Source organism: Saccostrea cucullata, unplaced genomic scaffold, assembly GCF_032062105.1.
Source record: "Saccostrea cucullata isolate Sc308-1 unplaced genomic scaffold, CSIRO_AGI_Scuc_v1 ctg6509, whole genome shotgun sequence".
Classification (NCBI taxonomy): domain Eukaryota; kingdom Metazoa; phylum Mollusca; class Bivalvia; order Ostreida; family Ostreidae; genus Saccostrea; species Saccostrea cuccullata.
The window spans coordinates 128,297-148,742 of NW_026918928.1; the positions used below are offsets into that span (position 1 = coordinate 128,297).

At 35.1% G+C, this 20,446-nt stretch overlaps 1 protein-coding gene across 1 annotated transcript in view; it reads right to left on the bottom strand.

Moving 5' to 3' along the window:
- The window catches only part of LOC134275877 (RILP-like protein 1), a gene marked incomplete at its 5' end in the record, with an annotated part of 116,084 nt that extends 98,607 nt beyond the window's left edge, over positions 1 to 17,477 (bottom strand). The window contains 2 exons of the mRNA XM_062758162.1: positions 15,593 to 15,820; positions 17,359 to 17,477. Coding sequence (XP_062614146.1) covers positions 15,593 to 15,820; positions 17,359 to 17,477 — 347 coding nt within the window. The remainder of the gene's footprint in view (positions 1 to 15,592; positions 15,821 to 17,358) is intronic.
- Between the last annotated feature and the right edge of the window lie 2,969 nt (positions 17,478 to 20,446).

The following is a 20,446-nucleotide window of genomic DNA, read 5'->3' on the forward strand; positions in this document are numbered from 1 at the left end:
TCTTTTGCAAAAGACTGAAGAAAAGAAAACAGGGATGGGATAAGTAATTGAAAAATAATATTAAAACACAATATATAGGTAAATAATAAAGGAACAATGTATAAATTTAGATTTTCAATTTAAAATCAAATGAATAAAACTTGGAACATTATTTTTTAGAAAACACTTATTAGCTATGTTTTCTACAGAATTTTATACAGCGGCAAAATTATAGGGGACGAACATGCCCTCCCTCCCCCGGCCCAGTTCCTAAGGCCATGTAGATAGCCTGATTAATCAGATAACTGAAAGACTTTTTGTATAAAATGCGTAATCTGATTTAAATTTGGTATATTAGAAAGTTTCTATAAAATTCCTGTTTATGTACATTTATATGTATTTTAAAAGTATCTTCCAAAACTTTATACTACAGCTACGTCAGTGTTAAAACGGCACATTGAACAGCTGTTGAAGAGTTGTGCAAAAAGAAAAATCCCTATGCAATATGGCCATAAAAATTTCTTTAGAATAGCTTTTTAATGCTGCAAAATCTATCAATGCAATCATCATTACCATAAAACATTTCTGCAACATCGAAAATTTCAAAATATCGAAATATTCTACCCAAAAATCCATGGAAACGTTTTAAAGCTGGGTTTAAACCACCCGTACACCAGGTTCAGAATTTACCGTAATTCTGAGCCGTACTCAGCCAATCCTTACATGCGTGCAACGCGAAAACTTGGATTTAAACCTGGATTCACTGATTGTAGGTTTAAATCTGAGATACGCACCCGGCCATAAGGAAAAACTCTGCCAGGGAAATTAAACTTAGGTGTCACATCCAATACTCTTATTACTCAATTCTAGTTAATGTACTGAAATGGTTTATTTGAATAAATTCACAATTGTTTGAAATTTTTGTTTTTATTTTTTTTCCTCCCTCCCTCGTAGGTTTTGAACTTTAGATGTGACGTTAAACGTAGAATTAACTTTGAACAGCCTAATGTGGAAATGCTAATAAGTACGGTTTTCAGGGTTTTTTTTATATAAAGGTAGGCAATTAAGAATATTGAACGACTATACCATTTCCATATTGAGAGCAAGACTTCTTGTACGTAGAGAATACGTCCTATTTCCACTAAGGAAGAGTTAAAGTTCTTAGTGCGCTCTTTTGTGAAAAAATCACAAAATGTACACATCTCGCTGGATTTCTGGGACAATCGTAACATAAACATATAGGCCCTAAACAATATGTTTGATGTCGGTGAACAAATCCTAACAAAAATCAAATGACCATTTTATTGTTGTGGACTTCATATGCATCAAGAGTAGAAACGACAACAATATCAATTCTTTAAGTATTGTTTATCGTATGTATCTGTTTATCATCTTAATCCAATGCAAGTGCCTTGGAAATGTAGTATTTTTATTAATGGATTATGAATTCAGGGTTCTCGCTCTCTTACATATGTCTATTAGTTTATCTATATTCTTTAATCGGAATGACAAATACTATACACCTATTTACTGGCTATGAGGACAATAGCAAGTTTATTGTTCCCCAAGACAGCAAACTATTTCCCGAGGCGCAGCCGAGGGAAATAGTTTGCTGTCGAGGGGGACGACAAACTTGCTACTGTCCTCATAGCCAGTAAATAGGTGTTTTATTATACCGATGCTGACTTAACTTTTGTTAACTTTTGGGAGTCCAGGGTACACACAATTATGATATTCCATATTATACCGATGCTGACTTAACTTTTGTTACGTCATAATACATACGCGTCACAATCCGTATAAAACCAGAAGTTTTCCGAGATGAAAAGCGAGGGAAACAGAATGCTGCCGGTGAATAGTTTGATGACTATTTCACCATGGGCAGATAGCACAAAAACTATTTCACAGTAGGGGCTGTTTGGAAAAGATAGCATGTTTATTCGTCATGTTTTTATATTGAACAAATTCACAGAGGTATAATAAATTTAACTTTTAAAACTGGATTGATGATATTTGCATGTTTTGTATTATCCGCAACCTGCCTCAACGCCCAGTCAGACGACTAAAAGCGCCTCTAATTCTGAAGAGTTCCGTAATAGAAATATAATGTATTGTGCTACAAGCATGTAAAGACACTCTTTTGTTGTTTTAGTAAACTAATTCCTTGCTCCTAAATGTACATTTTTTAAACCATATTTAACAATCCAAACTTTTCAAGTGACAGTCAAAATGTGTTTTCCAGTGACGTTTTTTCAGAGAAGTTGACGGAAAAATCTAATTTACTTTGCAATATCATTCTTAAAAAATTGAGATTTTAGAGATGTTGATGGTAAATATTTCAACTCAAATAAGCTGGGATCTACGCAAAAGATCTGCTATTTCTAAAGTTTAATCATGCTATTTCCAAAGTTTAATCAATAATAATCTGTTTTAAAAATCTGCTGGATGTGTTCAAATAATCTGCTTTTGTGCTTTAATTAATTGGGGTTTTTTTTGGGGGGGAGGGGGGGGGGTCAGAAAATTATTTTCTTTATTAATGAAATACTGCTAGACAGATTTAATATTAATTGTACTGCTATAAGGTTAAATCATAATGTATCTTAGTCCAGAGAAATGATAAATCGTTAACTTTAAATTTGATTCACAGACAATTTGTATTTCTATGCAACTCCCCCAATCATCAAAAGTATATTTTTGACAAAACATAGCATAGGTTAACAAAACATTTTTAAAAACTATGTAGGGTGAGTTCACCATGCATCGGACACATACCTTGCTTCGGACAACTTTAGGCAATAAACTCTCTTTCAACTTATGAGTTCTGTGTATTTATTTGTTTCTGTCATAAAGACCAAGATTTAATTTTTTTAATGATACCGATTGTGTTTATCATGTTGTGATAAAAATACCCCGCAAATGGCCTTGAAGTTACGTCATATTTTACATCATCAAAGGGGAATAACCCGAAATTTATGATTTTGCAATTTTTAGAGTTATCGTTCTTTTAAATTCGACTTTCACGGAACGAGTCGGACTTTGATGAATTTTGTCAGGGATTGGTAATTTTACATAAATTATAATTAAATTTCACTTCAATGTTTGTTTAATTCTTATTAGAGCTGGTTTTTACTAGTATGCTATTTTCACCGTACATCGGACACAAATTAACCATGCATCGGACACTTTTCGATGCAAAGGTAAGTACTACCATTTTCATACAGAACCCAGCTGACAGCTGTTTTTTGCGGGAAAAGAAAATAAAAACTCTATATTTTCAGTCAAAATACAAGTTATCGATATATGACGTCTGGAATTTTACTCTATTTATTTCTACAAACCAGAGTATGATAAACCATGAGAAAAAGGCGCGAATTACGGCATTATAAGCATTTTAAAGCATTTCTAAGGCAGAGTGAGGTCTCTAGAATCGTTCTACATTTGTGCAATAATATCGTCGATTAAATTACAGTTGAGGGTTATTTCTTAGATAAAAGATGAAAATATATCCATATCAAGGATTTTAAAGCATTGTGATAAAGTTATGATATTTTTCCGGTCTCCATACCATCTGTCCGATGCATGGTGAACAATGTCCGATCCATGGTGAATTTTCTGTTTTATCTAAAAACTCGATTTTTGGGGATAATTTCTCAATAAACGGCATATAATTGTGTCCTAAATTGTAATTTTAATCACAAACTAAATGTTAAACTCCATTTTGATAATGTTCCGTCGGTAGCGATATCGCTAGAACTTGTTGAAGTACAAGGGTATCCGATGCATGGTGAATTCACCCTAATATGACTGCATTTACTATGGGTTAGGGGACCACCTTTGATTCAGAAGGGGGAAGATTTTTTTCAAGTTAGGTTTATTTTCATGGCAGGACATATTATTTATTGCCAAAATGATCTTTAGGGAAAATTATTAATTTTCTTCTTCACAGAAAAAAGTCTGAAGAGCAAAGAAAAAAACAATAATAATAAATAAAATGAGGGAAGGGGGAGGACTTAAATCGGTAACAATTTTTTAACCCATATATAATACGTATTATGCTATGGGTTTCAAAAATTATTACTGAAATAACGACCTGTGGATGGGAATTGTAGCTATTATTCAGTAAAGGTTATTTTTTTTCTTTTAGCCAAGGACATATTATTCAGTTTGGAAAGATTATTAGTGTCTATAGTCACATTAAGTTTAAAAAATCATTTGCTTTCTAACGCCGTATTCATTGCAGTCCTCCAGTATATCACTCTGACTGATCGTGAGACACAGTAATTCTTTTTAAAAAACCAAATTCATAATACTAGTAATTCTGATATTTCGAGTTTATCTTGAATCCCGATTTGAAACTCCTTAGACCTTGAGGCTAATGCTTATGTACAGAGCTGATTTCCTGTACTATGTAGTCTTGTACATTTCACCATTTCTAGCATATCAAAATTATTCTTTTGCATGTAGGAAATATATAGAGGCTAAAATTTGTATGCACATTATATAAACAGGAAAAAGCAGTTGATTTTACTTGAATTCCAGGATATACAGAGCTGTATGCTGACAATTTGTAAACAACTTCCAGTCATTTTTGTACAATGATTTTTTTTTTTATCTTTCTCACTGAAGAGCTCACAATTATAAAAGGGAGATAATTCAATTTCAAAGTTAATGTCTGCTATTTTAAAGCTGACATGAATTCTTAAAAACGCAACATTTTCATCAATGTACGACTTGTTTCATACTAACTATAGCCGTATTCCGCCATATTTCTTTCAGATACATTGTCTCATTGTAACGATATATACCCCAATGCGCTCGTTACACTTGAATGATTTTTTGGTTTAGGTATCGACTTGTGCACATCTCCGATGGTAAAGCATATGAGAACACATGCATGAGGTGATCAAGACATTTCAAAACCACAATAAACAACATAATAATCATATTTCTGAATAATTATTGATTTGAATCAACAAAAAAAAAAATGCAAGTTTGGAAGAGAAATTTAGATGCACGAGCACGTATTTTTACAGAGCGCCAATTTATGCAGAATAAACTTGAAATAAAAAGCAGTAAAATCTGCAAACACATTTTGAAATTATATCATTTGAATGGAACAAAACAACCAACATGTTTGATTTGCAGCTCCTGTGCAATTGATGCATATCGAGAAAACGCCTCGAACATTGTAAACGTACCCATACCTGGTAATAAGGTTCTGCATCGGTTCGAAGATGTGCACAAGTCAAGTGATATACACCCTGAATTCCATTTATTGAAATATGCATCACAAAAAAGAAATAAACTCCGTAAAAGCTCAATAGTAAACACACTGTCATTACTCCGTACAGACTAGCACGTCGATACAAGTCCGTGCTGACCAGATTTTGGTCAGGGAAAATATCACAAGTGGAAAGAGAAGTTATTTGGTATTTGCGCGGCTGAAAGGGGTGGGGTGAGGGTATTATAAATGCTATTCATAAGCTATAATTGTGAATTGTCTATCTATATGTAGTTCTAATATACATTCTATACAAAGTCATGCATATAGTCTGCAGTTGGTTTGCGTCGCAAAATTCATTTGTCAGTAATAATTACTGATTATTTTTTAGTACTAATCTCAAATCTAAACCAAGTAATATGGTGTACGGTAATTATTTACTTCAAATCTTAAAAGCAATTAACCAGAATACAAATTTTTATGTGTACATCTATACGTTCTTTAACACACAAACACACGGAGAAAGGCCATCCCCTGTTAATTTGATTTTTTTAGGCGAGGGGGTGGGGCATGCAAAAATAATTGACATGACCCTTATCTAAATATTTTTGGAAGACAGACATTTCTGCCGAATTCAATTTTGAGATTTTTTTCAAATGTGACACACCGACCATAAAGTATGTGCATTTTGAGGAATGTAACTGTTTTATAATTATGTTGTTATATAGAGTCTTTCGAGATTTCAGTATCCCTGCCTGATAGTCTAGCTATTTTTTTTTAATATAAAAATAATTTCTTTAGGAGTATTTGGGAGATAATTTTAAAAGCTAGGATAGGGATACTTGACACTGGTTGAATACGGATAATTTTTATTTTTTTCTTTTGTATATTGAACTCTCTCTCTCTCTCTCTCTCTCTCTCTCTCTCTCTAACCACCCGTTGGGGCAATTATAGGTATAAATCCTACGCACTTTGTGCTGTACCATTTATTAAGCCTTAGAACAGATCAAGGATTTTTTTCAGGCGGGATGTCGAAACTTCATAAATTGAATTATAATTCTAATTTGGACAAGAATTTAACCCAAACGCCCAAATGAAAGAGAAACTAGAGGTATTGTGAGCAAAGAGCTCACTAAATCATACCCCGCCTCCAATATGGTTATAATGGCAAAGCCCATATTTTGCTGTTGTCGCTAAACCCAAAATACGATTCGGATCAAAAAGTAAAATAGGAGGTACACAATGGTAATATGTAATAAACCTAAGATTCTGAGAAAGTTTCATTAAATTTCACAAAGTGGTATAAGAGGATTTGCGGATAAGAGATGGGTACCCCAAAGCGTAACAGACAGGCGGACAGACATAGCGATAACTATATACCCTCCCACTTTTCAACCCGCGGATATAATAAACGTAAAATATACATCACAGGAATAGGAACATTGGGAACTATCTTCTCAAACGCATTGGCGTCGGAAGCAAATTGAAAGTGGGGGGGGGGGGGGTGGGGGACTAAGTGCAAAGAAATCTGACAAGCTAAAAAAATAAGGAATGGAAATGTCCTTTTCCAAAACACGAATGGAGGGGGGTTGAACTTCAGTAACTGCTACGACTTGTCTGTGGAAAGTGGGGGGGGGGCTAAACCTACGCAGCAATGGTCAATGTCTATACTAAGTATTTATTTTTAAAAAAAAAAAAAAAAAAAAAAAAGCCACACACCCCCGGTTCTGACGCCTATGCTCAAACGTAGTTGTCGAACCTGGACCTGGACAACAGACAAGAGAATTTTTAAAAAGATAATTGTAGGTAGAATGATGAATTCTCACGGGGTATTTGCTCTCTCTCTCTATATATATGTTTTTTCTAATAATCATTAATTATTTATGTCTAGAAATTTAATTCACATTAAATTCTATTTTCATTATCATTGTACCACAGAATCAAACTCGTTTATAATACCCCTCGCAACAAGTTGCGTGAGGTATAATGTTTTTCATCCGTCAGTCAATCCCTTATTTTTTGGTCAGCGTAACTTCTCATAAACCACTGCACAGAGTTTTGTCGAACTTTGCAGATATTTATAGGAGACAATGTGTGTTTAAATTTGCACATCACCAGGAAATTCCGATTTCATTATTTTTTCGGGAATTTCCGCAATTTTACATTTAGATTTTGGTCATATCTTGAATATAGAGATTCGCAGTTTGTCAGCGCAATTCCTCATAAACCGCTGCACACAATTTCGTCAAACTTTGCAGATATTTAGGACACAATTTGTATACAGGATGTGCATATTACAAGGAAATTACGATTCCTTTATTTTTTTCTGGGAATTTCAGCACTTCGACATTTTGGGGAGCGTGGGGTATGTGAATTTGCTCACTTTTTCTTTCATTGTGCTTAAATTCATAAATAACTTTAAATCAAATTATATTAGGTCTAATAAAGCCAAGAGAGTGTTAATATGCATGTTTTATTACACTCCCCCCCTCCTATCACAGGAAAATATCTTCAAAAAGTGAATGATTCGTAATAATGCATGCTTTATTATAAATTTAATGAAGCTAAACCATGTAATCATAAATTTTATTTACAACATTTACAGACAAGAGTAATGTTTATTTTTGAAAAAAAAAATTACTTGCATTTTTTTTCAATCAACCCCACTGAGCTTTCAACTTTTGATATTTTCCCTGACCAAATAAAATGATCGGCATGGGCCACGTGTGTCCAAGCATCTTTTACTGTTGAGTTAGCAATGGATTTCATGACTTCTGAGGTGCATTTTTCAATAAAAGTAAAACAGGATAATTCTTTCGACATGTGCACATCCCTGTAACGATAGCAGTATTCAGGTAAATGTTTTATCACTGCGTTTTCTCGACCTGCATGGATTTTTGCTGTACATGAATATATTCCGTGTTAGTGTATTTTGTATATTGCAGCAAATGCATTCAAAAATAATTTAATTCTCGGTATAGTTCTATTTTTTTGGTTGAATTCTCACTTTTTAAACATGTATTTGGTCAGTTTATGGACTTCTAAAAACAATGCTATCGGAGATGTGTACACGTCGACAGCCAGGCTAGAAAATCACTCGAGTGAAACAGTTCTACAAGGCTATATATAGCAGGTACAGGTGGCCAAAAATCTTCGATTAAATATGGCGGAATTGATGTCTGACAAGGGCGTACAGGAATGTAGTAAGTCGTACAAAGATGAAAACTGATGCCTTTTTAAGAGTTCATGTCAGCTTTAATCAAAGATTTCTCATATTTATAGAGAGAATACCAACAAGGTTTTAATATGCCTTTTAAAATTAGACGTTATATTTCTTACTTCTGCGAGTAACACGAATTGAAGTAGCCGCATTTCATTAAAAAACTTTCCCAAATATTGCATTTTTTCAGAAAAAATCAAATTTAGACACCGTTTCCATGGTAACTACTCAACATTCATATGATCTAATTACATTTTTTGAAGTAGTTTATGAGGTGGAACTTTCCAGACAAATTTGAAAAAAATCTGTGACTATGCATGCCACGAAAGTAGAGAATGGGTATTAACATGTAGTAAATTTGTGCTAGATTGATCCCTGGTGAATGATAGTTTCTAATGTTACATCTGTATTGTATTTTCAGAACTGTTTTTAATCAAGGTTTTCTTCATTTTCTTCTGAAATTCTACAAAGCTACAGAATTCTGCAAACAAGAAGACCATGGGCAACGTCGCTCACCTGAAGCATTGTGGCTAGGAAAAAGTAGAAATTTGTTTATTATTGAAAAGTTTAAATCCAAAAGTAGTACCATGACCAATCATGGCTTTGCTATTCTTGAGAAGATGATTTTTAAAGAATGTTCATGATTTGAACAAACTTGAATCTACACTACCTGAGGATTCTTCCAGATGAGTTTCATCTTTCCTGGCCCAATGGTTCTGGAGAAGATTTTTTAAAAATTTTCCTATATATATTCCTATGTAAAATTTTGATCAGCCATAACGTGGCCCTGCCCTATATACGCCCGGGGGTCATGATTTGAACAAACTTGAAACTACACTACTTGAAGATGCTTCCACATGAGTTTCATCTTTTATGGCCCAATAATCCTGGAGAAGAAGATTTTAAAAGATTTTCCCTATATATTCCTATGTAAAACTTTGATCAGCCATTATGGTACCCCTACCCCTGGGGGTCATGATTTGAACAAACTTGAATCTTCACTACCTGAGGATGCTTCCATATGAGTTTCATCTTTCCTAGCCCAATTAATCTGGAGAAGATTTTTTTAAAGATTATCCTATATATTCCTATGTTAAACTTTGATCAGCCATTGTGGCCCGGCTGTACTCCCGGAGGTCACGATTTGAACAAACTTGAATCTACACTACCTGAGGATTCTTCCAGATGAGTTCATCTTTCCTGGCCCAATGGTTCTGGAGAAGAAGATTTTTAAAAAAAATTTCCTATATATATTCCTATGTAAAATTTTGATTAGTCATTGTGGCCCTGCCCTATATACTCCAAGGGATCATGATGTAAACAAACTTGAATCTACACTACCTGAGGATGATTCCACATGAGTTTCATCTTTCCTGGCCCAGTGGTTCTTGAGAAGAAGATTTTTAAAGATTTTTCCTATATATTCCTATGTAAAACTTGGGTCGGCCATTTTGGCCCCACCCTAGCCCCGGGGGTCATGATTTGAACAAACTTGAATCTACACTACCTGAGGATGATTCAACATGAGTTTCATCTCTCCTGGCCCAGTGGTTCTTGAGAAGAAGATTTTTAAAGATTTTTCCTATATATTCCTATGTTAAACTTGTGTCGGCCATTTTGGCCCCACCCTAGTCCCCGGGGTCATGATTTGAACAAACTTGAATTCACACTACCTGAGGATGATTCCACATGAGTTTCATCTCTCCTGGCCCAGTGGTTCTTGAGAAGAAGATTTTTAAAGATTTTTCCTATATATTCCTATGTAAAACTTGGGTCGGCCATTTTGGCCCCACCCTAGCCCCGGGGGTCATGATTTGAACAAACTTGAATCTACACTACCTGAGGATGATTCCACATGAGTTTCATCTTTCCTGGCCCAGTGATTCTTGAGAAGAAGATTTTAAAAGATTTTTCCTATATATTCCTATGTTAAACTTGGGTCGGCCATTTTGGCCCCACCCTAGCCCCAGGGGTCATGATTTGAACAAATTTGAATCTACACTACCTGAGGATGATTCCACATGAGTTTCATCTTTCCTGGCCCAGTGGTTCTTGAGAAGAAGATTTTTTCAAGATGCCATTAATTTTTCTGTAATTCATAATTATCTCCCCTTGGAAAAGGGCGTGGCCCTTCATTTGAACAAACTTGAATCCTCTTTACCCAAGGATGCTTTGTGGCTTTGGTTGAAATTGGCCCAGTGGTTCTTGAGAAGAAGATGAAAATTTGAAAAGTTTACAACGACAACGACGACAACGCCGACAAAACCGACAACGACAGACAACGGACAAATTGTGATCAGAAAAGCTCACTTGAGCCTTTGGCTCAGGTGAGCTAAAAAGAGTCTGAGAGACCTTCTATATACTCATCTTCTCCTTGTTCTGGATGAGGGTTAATCCATACATGTAAATTAAAACATTTTTCGAAAGATGTAATTATTACAAATTGATTCTCTCAATTACTACAAGTGGCCAAGGGGCCACAGCGCTCACCTGAGCACATCGGCTAGGAAAAAGCACATGTCAGATCAGCACTGAAAGTTTACTGAGGTTGGAAGAGGGGCGGTGGGCTTGAATTTTAGCCCCCAGGGGATCATGATTTGAACGAATTAGAATCTACATTACTTGAGGATGATTCCATACTACATTACTTGAGGATGATTCCATATAAATATTACTAATCATGGCTTTGAAGTACTTGAAAAGAAGTTTTTAAATGGTTTCCTTATATATTCCTATGTAAAACTTTGGTCAGCTATTTTGGCCCCACCCTACCCCCAGGGGTCATGATTTGAACAAACTTGAATCTACACTACCTGAGGTTAATTTCACACGAGTTTTATCTTTCCTATAACTTTTAAGGCCATTATGACCCCACCCTAGCCCCAGAGGTGATGATTTGAACAAACTTGAATCTTCACTACCTGAGGATGCTTCCACATGAGTTTCAACTTTCCTGTTCCTATGGATCGTGAGAAGAAGATTTTAAAAGATTTTTCCTACATATTCCTATGTAAAACTTTGATTGGCCATTTTGGCCCCACCCTACCCCTGGGGGTCATGATTTGAACAAACTTGAATCTACACTACCTGAGGATGATTCCACATGAATTTCATCTTTCCTGGCCCAGTGGTTCTTGAGAAGAAGATTTTAAAAGATTTTTCCTATATATTCCTAGGTAAAATTTTTAACGGCCATTTTTGCCCCACCCTACCCCCAGGGGTCATGATTTGAAAAAAACTTGAAAGTACACTACCTGAGGATGCTTCCACATGAGTTTCATCTTCCCTGTTTCTATGGATCGTGAGAAGAAGATTTTAAAAAATTTTCCCTATATATTCCTATGTAAAACTTTGATCGGCCATTTTGGCCCAACCCTACCCCTGGGGGTCATAATTTGAAGAAACTTGAATCTACACTACCTGAAGATGATTCCACATGAGTTTCATCTTTCCTGGCCCAGTGGTTCTTGAGAAGAAGATTTTAAAAGATTTTCCCTATATATTCCTATGTAAAACTTTGATCGGCCATTTTTGCCCCACCCTACCCCTGGGGGTTATGATTTGAACAAACTTGAATCTACACTACCTGAGGATGATTCCACATGAGTTTCATCTTTCCTGGCCCAGTGGTTCTTGAGGAGAAGATTTTTAAAGATTTTTCCTATTTATTCCTATGCAAAAATTTGATCGGCCATTTTGGCCCCACCCTACCCCCGGGGGTCATGATTTGAACAAATTTGGATCTACATTACCTGAGAATGCTTCCATATAAATATGATTAATTTTGGCTTTGTTATTCTTGAGAAGAAGATTTTTAAAGAAATTTCCCATATATTTATATGTAAAACTTTGGTCGGCCATTGTGGCCCTGCCTTAACCCAGGGGGTCATGATTTGAACAAACTTGAATCTATACAACCTGAGGATGCTTCTATATAAATAGGATCAGTCATGGCTTTGTTATTCTTGAGAATAAGATTATTAAAGAATTTTCCTATATATTTCTATGTAAAACTTTGATCGGCCATTGTCGCCCCGCCCTACCCCCAGGCATACATGCCAACTTTTAAAAATTTTCTTGGGGTAGATTGCGCGTAACGACATTTTTTGAAGTTCCTAATTCACGGCATTTTGTCGTGAATTATAACTATTTGTAGGATTTTATTTTTAAATATCAATCTACTACCTTGTATCATATATTATCACTACTTCAACAAGAGGCCCATGGGCCACATCGCTCACCTGAGCACTAAGGGTAGGAAAAAGTAGAAAATGGCTTTTTATTGTAAAGTTTAAATACAAAAGTAGTCCCATGACCAATCATGGATTTGCTAATTTTTAGAAAATGATTTTTAAAGAATTTTCCTATATATATCTTTAAAAACTTTGGTCGGCCATTTTGGCCCCGCCCTACCCCGGGGGGTCATGATTTGAACAAATTTGAATCTACACTACTTGAGCATGCTTCCATATAAATATGATGAATTATGGCTTTGACATTCTTGAGAAGAAGATGTTTAAAGAATTTTCCTATATGTTTCTATGTAAAACTTTGGTCGGCCATTTTGGCCCCACCCTACCCCCGCGGTCATGATTTGAACAAACTTGAATCTACACTACCTGAGCATGCTTCCATATAAATATGATGAATTATGGCTTTGTCATTCTTGAGAAGAAGATTTTTAAAGAATTTTCCTATATATTTCTATGTAAAACTTCGACCATTTTGGCCCCACCCTACCCCCGGGGGTCATGATTTGAACAAAATTGAATCTACACTACCTGAGCATGCTTCCATATAAATATGATGAATTATGGCTTTGTCATTCTTGAGAAGAAGATTGATTTTTTTAGAATTTTCCTATATGTTTCTATGTAAAACTTCGGCCATTTTGGCCCCACCCTACCCCCAGGGGTCATGATTTGAACAAACTTGAATCTACACTACCGTAGGATGCTTCCATATAAATATGATGAATTATGGCTTTGTCATTCTTGAGAAGAAGATTTTTAAAGAATTTTCCTATATATTTCTATGTAAAACTTTGGTCGGCCATTTTGGCCCCGCCCTACCCCGGGGGGGTCATGATTTGAACAAACTTGAATCTACACTACCTGAGCATGCTTCCATATAAATATGATGAATTATGGCTTTGTCATTCTTGAGAAGAAGATTATTAAAGAATTTTCCTATATATTTCTATGTAAAACTTTGGTCGGCCATTTTGGCCCCGCCCTACCCCCGGGGGGTCATGATTTGAATAAACTTGAATCTACACTACCTGAGCATGCTTCCATATAAATATGATGAATTATGGCTTTGTCATTCTTGAGAAGAAGATTTTTAAAGAATTTTCCTATATATTTCTATGTAAAACTTTGGTCGGCCATTTTGGCCCCGCCCTACCCCCGGGGGACATGATTTGAACAAACTTGAATCTACACTAACTGAGGATGTTTCCCCATAAGTTTCATCTTTCCTGGCACAGTGGTTCTTGAGAAGAAGATTTTTAAAACATACCACCAAATTTTCACTAATTCTCAATTATCTCCCCTTGAGTGAGGGCGTGGCCCTTCATTTGAACAAACTTGAATCCCCTTTACCCAAGGATGCTTTGTGGCAAGTTTGGTTGAAATTGGAACAGCGGTTCTTGAGAAGAAGTCGAAAATGTGAAAAGTTCACGGACATACAGACAGCTAGACAGACAGACGGACAGATGGACGCCGGACAAAATGTGATCAGAAAAGCTCACTTGAGCCTTCGGCTCAGGTGAGCTTAAAAGTGTTTTCTTCTCTATCAACTTCAACAAAAGCACAAAAACAATATCATTTGAAATTTAAAAAAGACAATTTTATTCAAAATCATTTAATATGTTAATATTCACTTAAGGTAAACAAACCCCATGCCTTAAAGAATGTGATACAAAAACAGATTATTACATGAATAAGGATGTTAAATTTTACAAATAAGTTAAGTTTATGCTGCAGTTACAATGTCCCAGGTTACTGTTCACTGTCTGTTGGTAAATTACAAGGTTTATAAGGCTACTTTCACAGACATATTTTTATTAATTCAAAGGGAATATTAAGAATTAGTTTTTAACATTTTCGTTCAAAGTCTGCAAAGGCATGTTCTTTTTCCCAATCACTCCTAATGGTTTGTACTTGCAGTTGCAGGCAAATCTTTTCGTAACAGTTGGATTTTGGCAGTGTCTTTTCCATGAAGTAGATAATTTACTAAGAATTAATGCCATATTTCCAAAACTTGATACCTTTTATAAAAGATTTATACGTATATTGTCAAATTTTGCTGTAAAGTGTGAACTCTCACAAGTTTGTCAGTTTGTATCCTGTCGTGTGTATTTCTAAAATTTCAACATCTGGCGTAATTGTCTAGGTTAAAATACACTGTTAATGAGGTTCATGAGCAATTAAAACCACTGTAATGACTGATAACACAGTTGACACCTTGTTGATTACCTGTTATCAGCGGCAATAAACAGATTGTCAGATATCCTACCGATAAACATTGAATCAGCCATGTTTTCTGCACACGGAAATACTGTATTATTCAAAGGGAATGGGTAAAAAATTCAGATTTTCGAAAAATCGTTAGATATGGGGTGAAAAAAATAAAGTGGTAGACAAGCGGTAAACAGGGTTCAAAATCGGTAGACTCCCGAAAAAATCAGGAAAGTTGGCATATATGCCCAGGGGTCATGATTTGAACAAATTTGAATCTACACTACCTGAGGATGTTTCCCAAAAAGTTTCATCTTACCTGGCACAGTGGTTCTTGAGATGAAGATTTTTAAAACACGCCACCAAATTTTCACTAATTCCCAATTATCTCCCCTTGAATGAGGGCGTGGCCCTTCATTTGAACAAACTTGAATCCCCCTCACCCAAGAATGCAATGTGGCAAGTTTGGTTGAAATTGGCCAAGTGGTTCTTGAGAAGAAGTCGAAAATGTGAAAAGTTTACTGACAGACAAACAGACAGACAGCTAGACAGACAGATGGATGCCGGACAAAATGTAATCAGAAAAGCTCACTTGAGCCTTCAGCTCAGGTGAGCTAAAAAAAAAAGCAATTCATAAAGTGTGCCATTCTACATGGTATGGAAAGTTACTTTAAATGAACAACAAAGTTTAGAGATAATTTACAGTCTTACTACTTCTAGGGAGGGGTGAGGAGGTTTGGCAGTTGATTGCTGTGTTTGAATTTGTTCCTGTTCTTGAATCATCTGAGTGATTTTGGTGATCTGTTGCTCCTTGTCGGCCAGCTGTGCCTCCAGGTCACTTTTCTCCTCCAGTAAGGTGTGGGCCTGCTTCTTCTGTATACTGTTACTCCTCCTCAGGTCAGCATTGACCTTCACAATCTGATCCAGTTGGCTCTGAAGCTGTGAAAATGATAGTGAATGATAAAGACTTTAATTGTTAAAGCTATGTAAAAAATGTGTGTATGGAATTCGTTGAATCAAATACATGTGAGTAGCTCGTGATCCAAGAAAACTCCGCGATATGCGTGAATGTGCAATATCTGTGTTCGTACTAAATGAGTTTTAATAGTCTTTAAAAATAATTGTATACTGTATACAGAGAAAATTTCGCCCCCATTTTATTTTCGCTCTTCCCTCATTTGGGCGAACATAAAATGGTGCGAATTCAAATTATACAGTAAATTTCTTAAAAAAGCTCTGACAGGGCAAATTTAAAACTGGGCTAAATTGTTTGCAAGTGTGGAAGGGCAAAAATAATACGGGGCAAAAATAACCCTGTATACAGTAGTAAATACCTCAGTATTTCAGAAAATAACAATATTTGAAGCATATATCTATGCCTGCTGGTTGCGAGCACAGTGAAAACTGTCAAGTCTGACACCTGTGCAATTTGTTTCGCTGTGGATTCCTACCTTGATTTTCATTCCCATTTTAGCATTTTCATGTTTTTTACATAGTGAAATCCAACATTCTGTCTATTCCAACACAAAATCTGTCTTGTTCAGGTTGTTGAAGATTTTTTTTTTTATAATATTTATTATTTTTTTTCTTTAAAAGAATATACATTGATACAATTCAAAATTTTCAAGATAACTCCTGATTTGATACAGCTGAAATCATTGTCATACAATTTACCTCTAAGTGCACATTTTATAACCAAACTTTGTCAGAAATCTTTTTCCCTCTTAAACTTTTGTTATATTTTTAATTAACACCTGAAAGAAGGTCATGGTGACCTACTTATCACTTGTCATTCTCCGAGGGCCCAAGATGCATCAACTAAGTTTGATGATTCTAAGCCAATAAATACCTGTTAGTGTAATATTTTCAAAATTAGGCGTAATTAAAAAAATATGTTTGTTTACGGTTACCCGTATTTTAAATCACCCACCAAAACTATTTTTTTCATTGTAAAAATCCGAAGGTCACTGGCAAGTCAGTTTAACTTGTATACCATTCGATACATTGAAAATCAATTCAACACCTTTTTCTTTCTCTTCTGTTTTTGTTTTCACGTTATAAATAAATAAAAATAAATGCCTAATAGCCTGCTGTTAAATAACTTGGAATTTCTCAAAGAAATCAATTATAAATCTACCTCGAATGTACAGTTGAATTTTTGAAAATTTATCAATGTTCTCCATAATGTCACTGTATACATGTACAGTATACATGTATCGATCGCCACCAAAACAACAATGATCGATTCCACAATTCCCTTACTGTATTGGAATATACAAGGGGCCTGGCATACTGGCAGCGAGATTAAAGCGAGGTCCGCTTCACGCATCAGTGCATAATGCGATCCCGAAGCGCACCAAAATTTCTGAAAGCGAACCCGAACGGACCCCGAGTGAACCCTGGGTCTGCTTCGGGTTCACTCTGGTGTTAGGTTGTGTCCAGTCTGTCCTGCATTTAACTACATAACTAAAACTTACAGCCTCACAATCAGACATTCTGTGTTTAGCATCTGTCTTTAACTTCCTCAATTCTTCTCTTTGTTTGTCAACTGTTTTTTTTAGTTTGGTTAATACTTCAATCTCTTTCTCTTCAGTTTCTACAATAAAAAAAAAAACTAATAAAAGATATGGAACTCATGAATATATAAGGTTTATGAAGATTCATGAAATGTCGTCGATAGATGCAAAGCTCACTTAATATAGTGTTTGCTTGAAAAGTGAACAGATTCATTAAGGCTTGTTTATGAACAGATAATGAACCGGCATTTATAATGACACAAAAACTTTTTTTTAACAAGTCATCGGTCAATGTCAAAAGAAAGTTGTTTATTAAAACTCTGTAGACAAGTATGTGAAACAGAATTCCAAAACAATCAATGGCAACAATTTGTGAAATGGATTACCAAGAAGTTTAGGTCAATAGAATCTTTTGTGGGATAAATTTCTTCAACATCACCAACTTCACCAAGATGATTGTGAACTAAACCCAATCCCGGATTGTTCAAACAAGTTCATTCTCTCTTTTTAGTGTAAACTTTACTGTTAAGGTATGTCACTTGTGAAATTTGTTAATTCAAGGATTTTTTTGAGAAGTATATTTTGGATAAGTACTCATATAGTGTGACTCAAAATCGCATAGTGACATACCTTAAGCAAGAGTTTAGACTTCAATTTGATTACTGTGTTAATACGGATGAGCTTGTGTAACATCTCTTCTGATTTTTTTTAAATGTATCTGAGACTTGCACATGTCCTGTTTTGATTTCTTTTATTTTTCTTTGTTTCTTTAAATTGAAATAAAATATAAACTGATAAAATATGAACATAGTATTTCTGCATGTAACATCCTCTTGGCCTTGTTTATCTTAGGAGAGCTTAAAATTAAGAGAATTTTTGATATGATTAACTGATTAATCGGTAGGAACGTCTTGCGGGTAACCGATTGGCAATTCTGTATTTGATTGCCATCCCCATTTTAAAACATATCCTAACTTTAGGGGTCTACAAGTGGAGTGATCTTGGATCTAAATTGATTTTAAGCTATATTGTAACACCTACCGGGTATTATAAAATTTATCAAATCATGCATTGTAAAAATTTTAAAAGATGGATATAATTAAATACACATTTTGTTGGAGTGTATTTCCTCCTCTGAAGTAAACAGAAGTTATGTGCTGTGTGTTCATCATTTTTTTCTTAACTCTTTTCCCCTTAGACCTATAGTGACACTATCATAATGAGAATGAAATAAGTAAATTAAGTATTTAGCCTTTCATATTTTCTGTGTGCATCTGATCAGAGAATCTAATAGATCATGCATCTGGATATGATGACTTGAACTGCATTGATTATTATTATTATTGGACTAGTCCATTTATGGAATAAACCAACCGCAGGATCAGGAAACAAATTAGAACAAGAGATGTTTGTAAAACAATTATGCCCACCTCCCCCCCCCAAACACACACACATTGGAATTTTTCTAAGTCCAAGGGGCATAACTCTGTCAAAACTGGTGCAATCGTACCCAAAACAGAACTTGACCTAGATATTTATCTGATATATCTGTATACTAAATTTCATTCTAGTATGTGCAACCTCTGCAAAGAAAATGAACGGAAACTGCATATAATTGGAATTTTTCTATGTCCAAGGGAAGTAACTCTGTCAAAAATGGTGCAATCGTACCCAAAACAGAACTTGACCTAGATATTTATCTGATATATCTGTATACTAAATTTCATTCTAGTATGTGCAACCTCTGCAAAGAAAATGAACGGAAACTGCATATAATTGGAATTTTTCTATGTCCAAGGGAAGTAACTCTGTCAAAAATGGTGCGATTGTACCCAAAACAGAACTTGGCCTAGATATTCATCTGACAAACCTGTATAGTAAATTTCATTTCAGTATGAGCAACATCTGCAAAGAAAATGAAAGGAAACTGCAAATAATTGGAATTTTTCTAATTACAAGGGAATAACTCTGTCAAAAATGGTGCTTTTGTACCCAAAACAGAACTTGGCCTAGATATTCATCTGATAAATCTGTATACTAAATTTCATTTCAGTATGAGCAACCTTTGCAAAGAAAATGAAATGGAAACTGCAAATAATTGGAATTTTTCTCAGTCCAAGGGAAGTAACTCTGTCAAAAATGGTTCGATTGTACCCAAAACAGAACTTGACCTAGATATTCATCTAATATATTTGTATACAAAAGTTCATTTCAGTATGTGCAATGGTAGCAAAGAAAATGAACGGAAACTGCAAATAATTGGAATTTTTCTAAGTACAAGGGGCATCCAAAACAGAACTTAGCCTAGATATTCAACTGACATATCTGTATACCAAATTTCATTTCAGAATGTGCAACGGTTATGGGAAAATGAATGGAAACTAAGTGGACCGACAGACAGCAGCAAAGCAATATGCCCTCCCTTCTTCGAAGGGGGGCATAATAACTATGTACTTGATTAGTTTATTTAATACCCAGGAGCAAAAAAAGAAGATTTGTAAAGAATTAATGTATTAATGTATTTTCACTATTGTATACATGGAAATTTTCGCCCCCGTTTTTATTTTCGCCCCTTTCGTCCTCTTCTTGATTGGGCAAATTTAAAACGGGGCAAATTAAAATAATACAGCATAATTTGTTTAACAGAACTATGACTGGGCGAATTCAAAACGGGGCAAAATTATTTGGAAGTGCAAAAGGGCGAAAATAACACGGGGTGAAAATAACCCAGTATACAGTATATTATCAATAGAACCCCGCCCTAACCCTAGAACTCTCGACCAAGGGGCCATGAAATTCAAAATTTTGGAAGAGATTCTCTTGCTCATCATTATTATGTACTTGGTTAGTTTATTTATTACCTGGGAGCAGAGAACAAAATTTTAGATGAATTAATGTATTTTCACTACATTATAAATCAATAGAGCCCTAGAACCTCAGACCCTGGGGCCATGAAATTCAAAATTTTGGAAGAGGTAGCCTTATTTAACATAACTATGTACTTATTTAATTCATTTAATACCCAGGAGCAGAAAAGAAGATTTTAAAA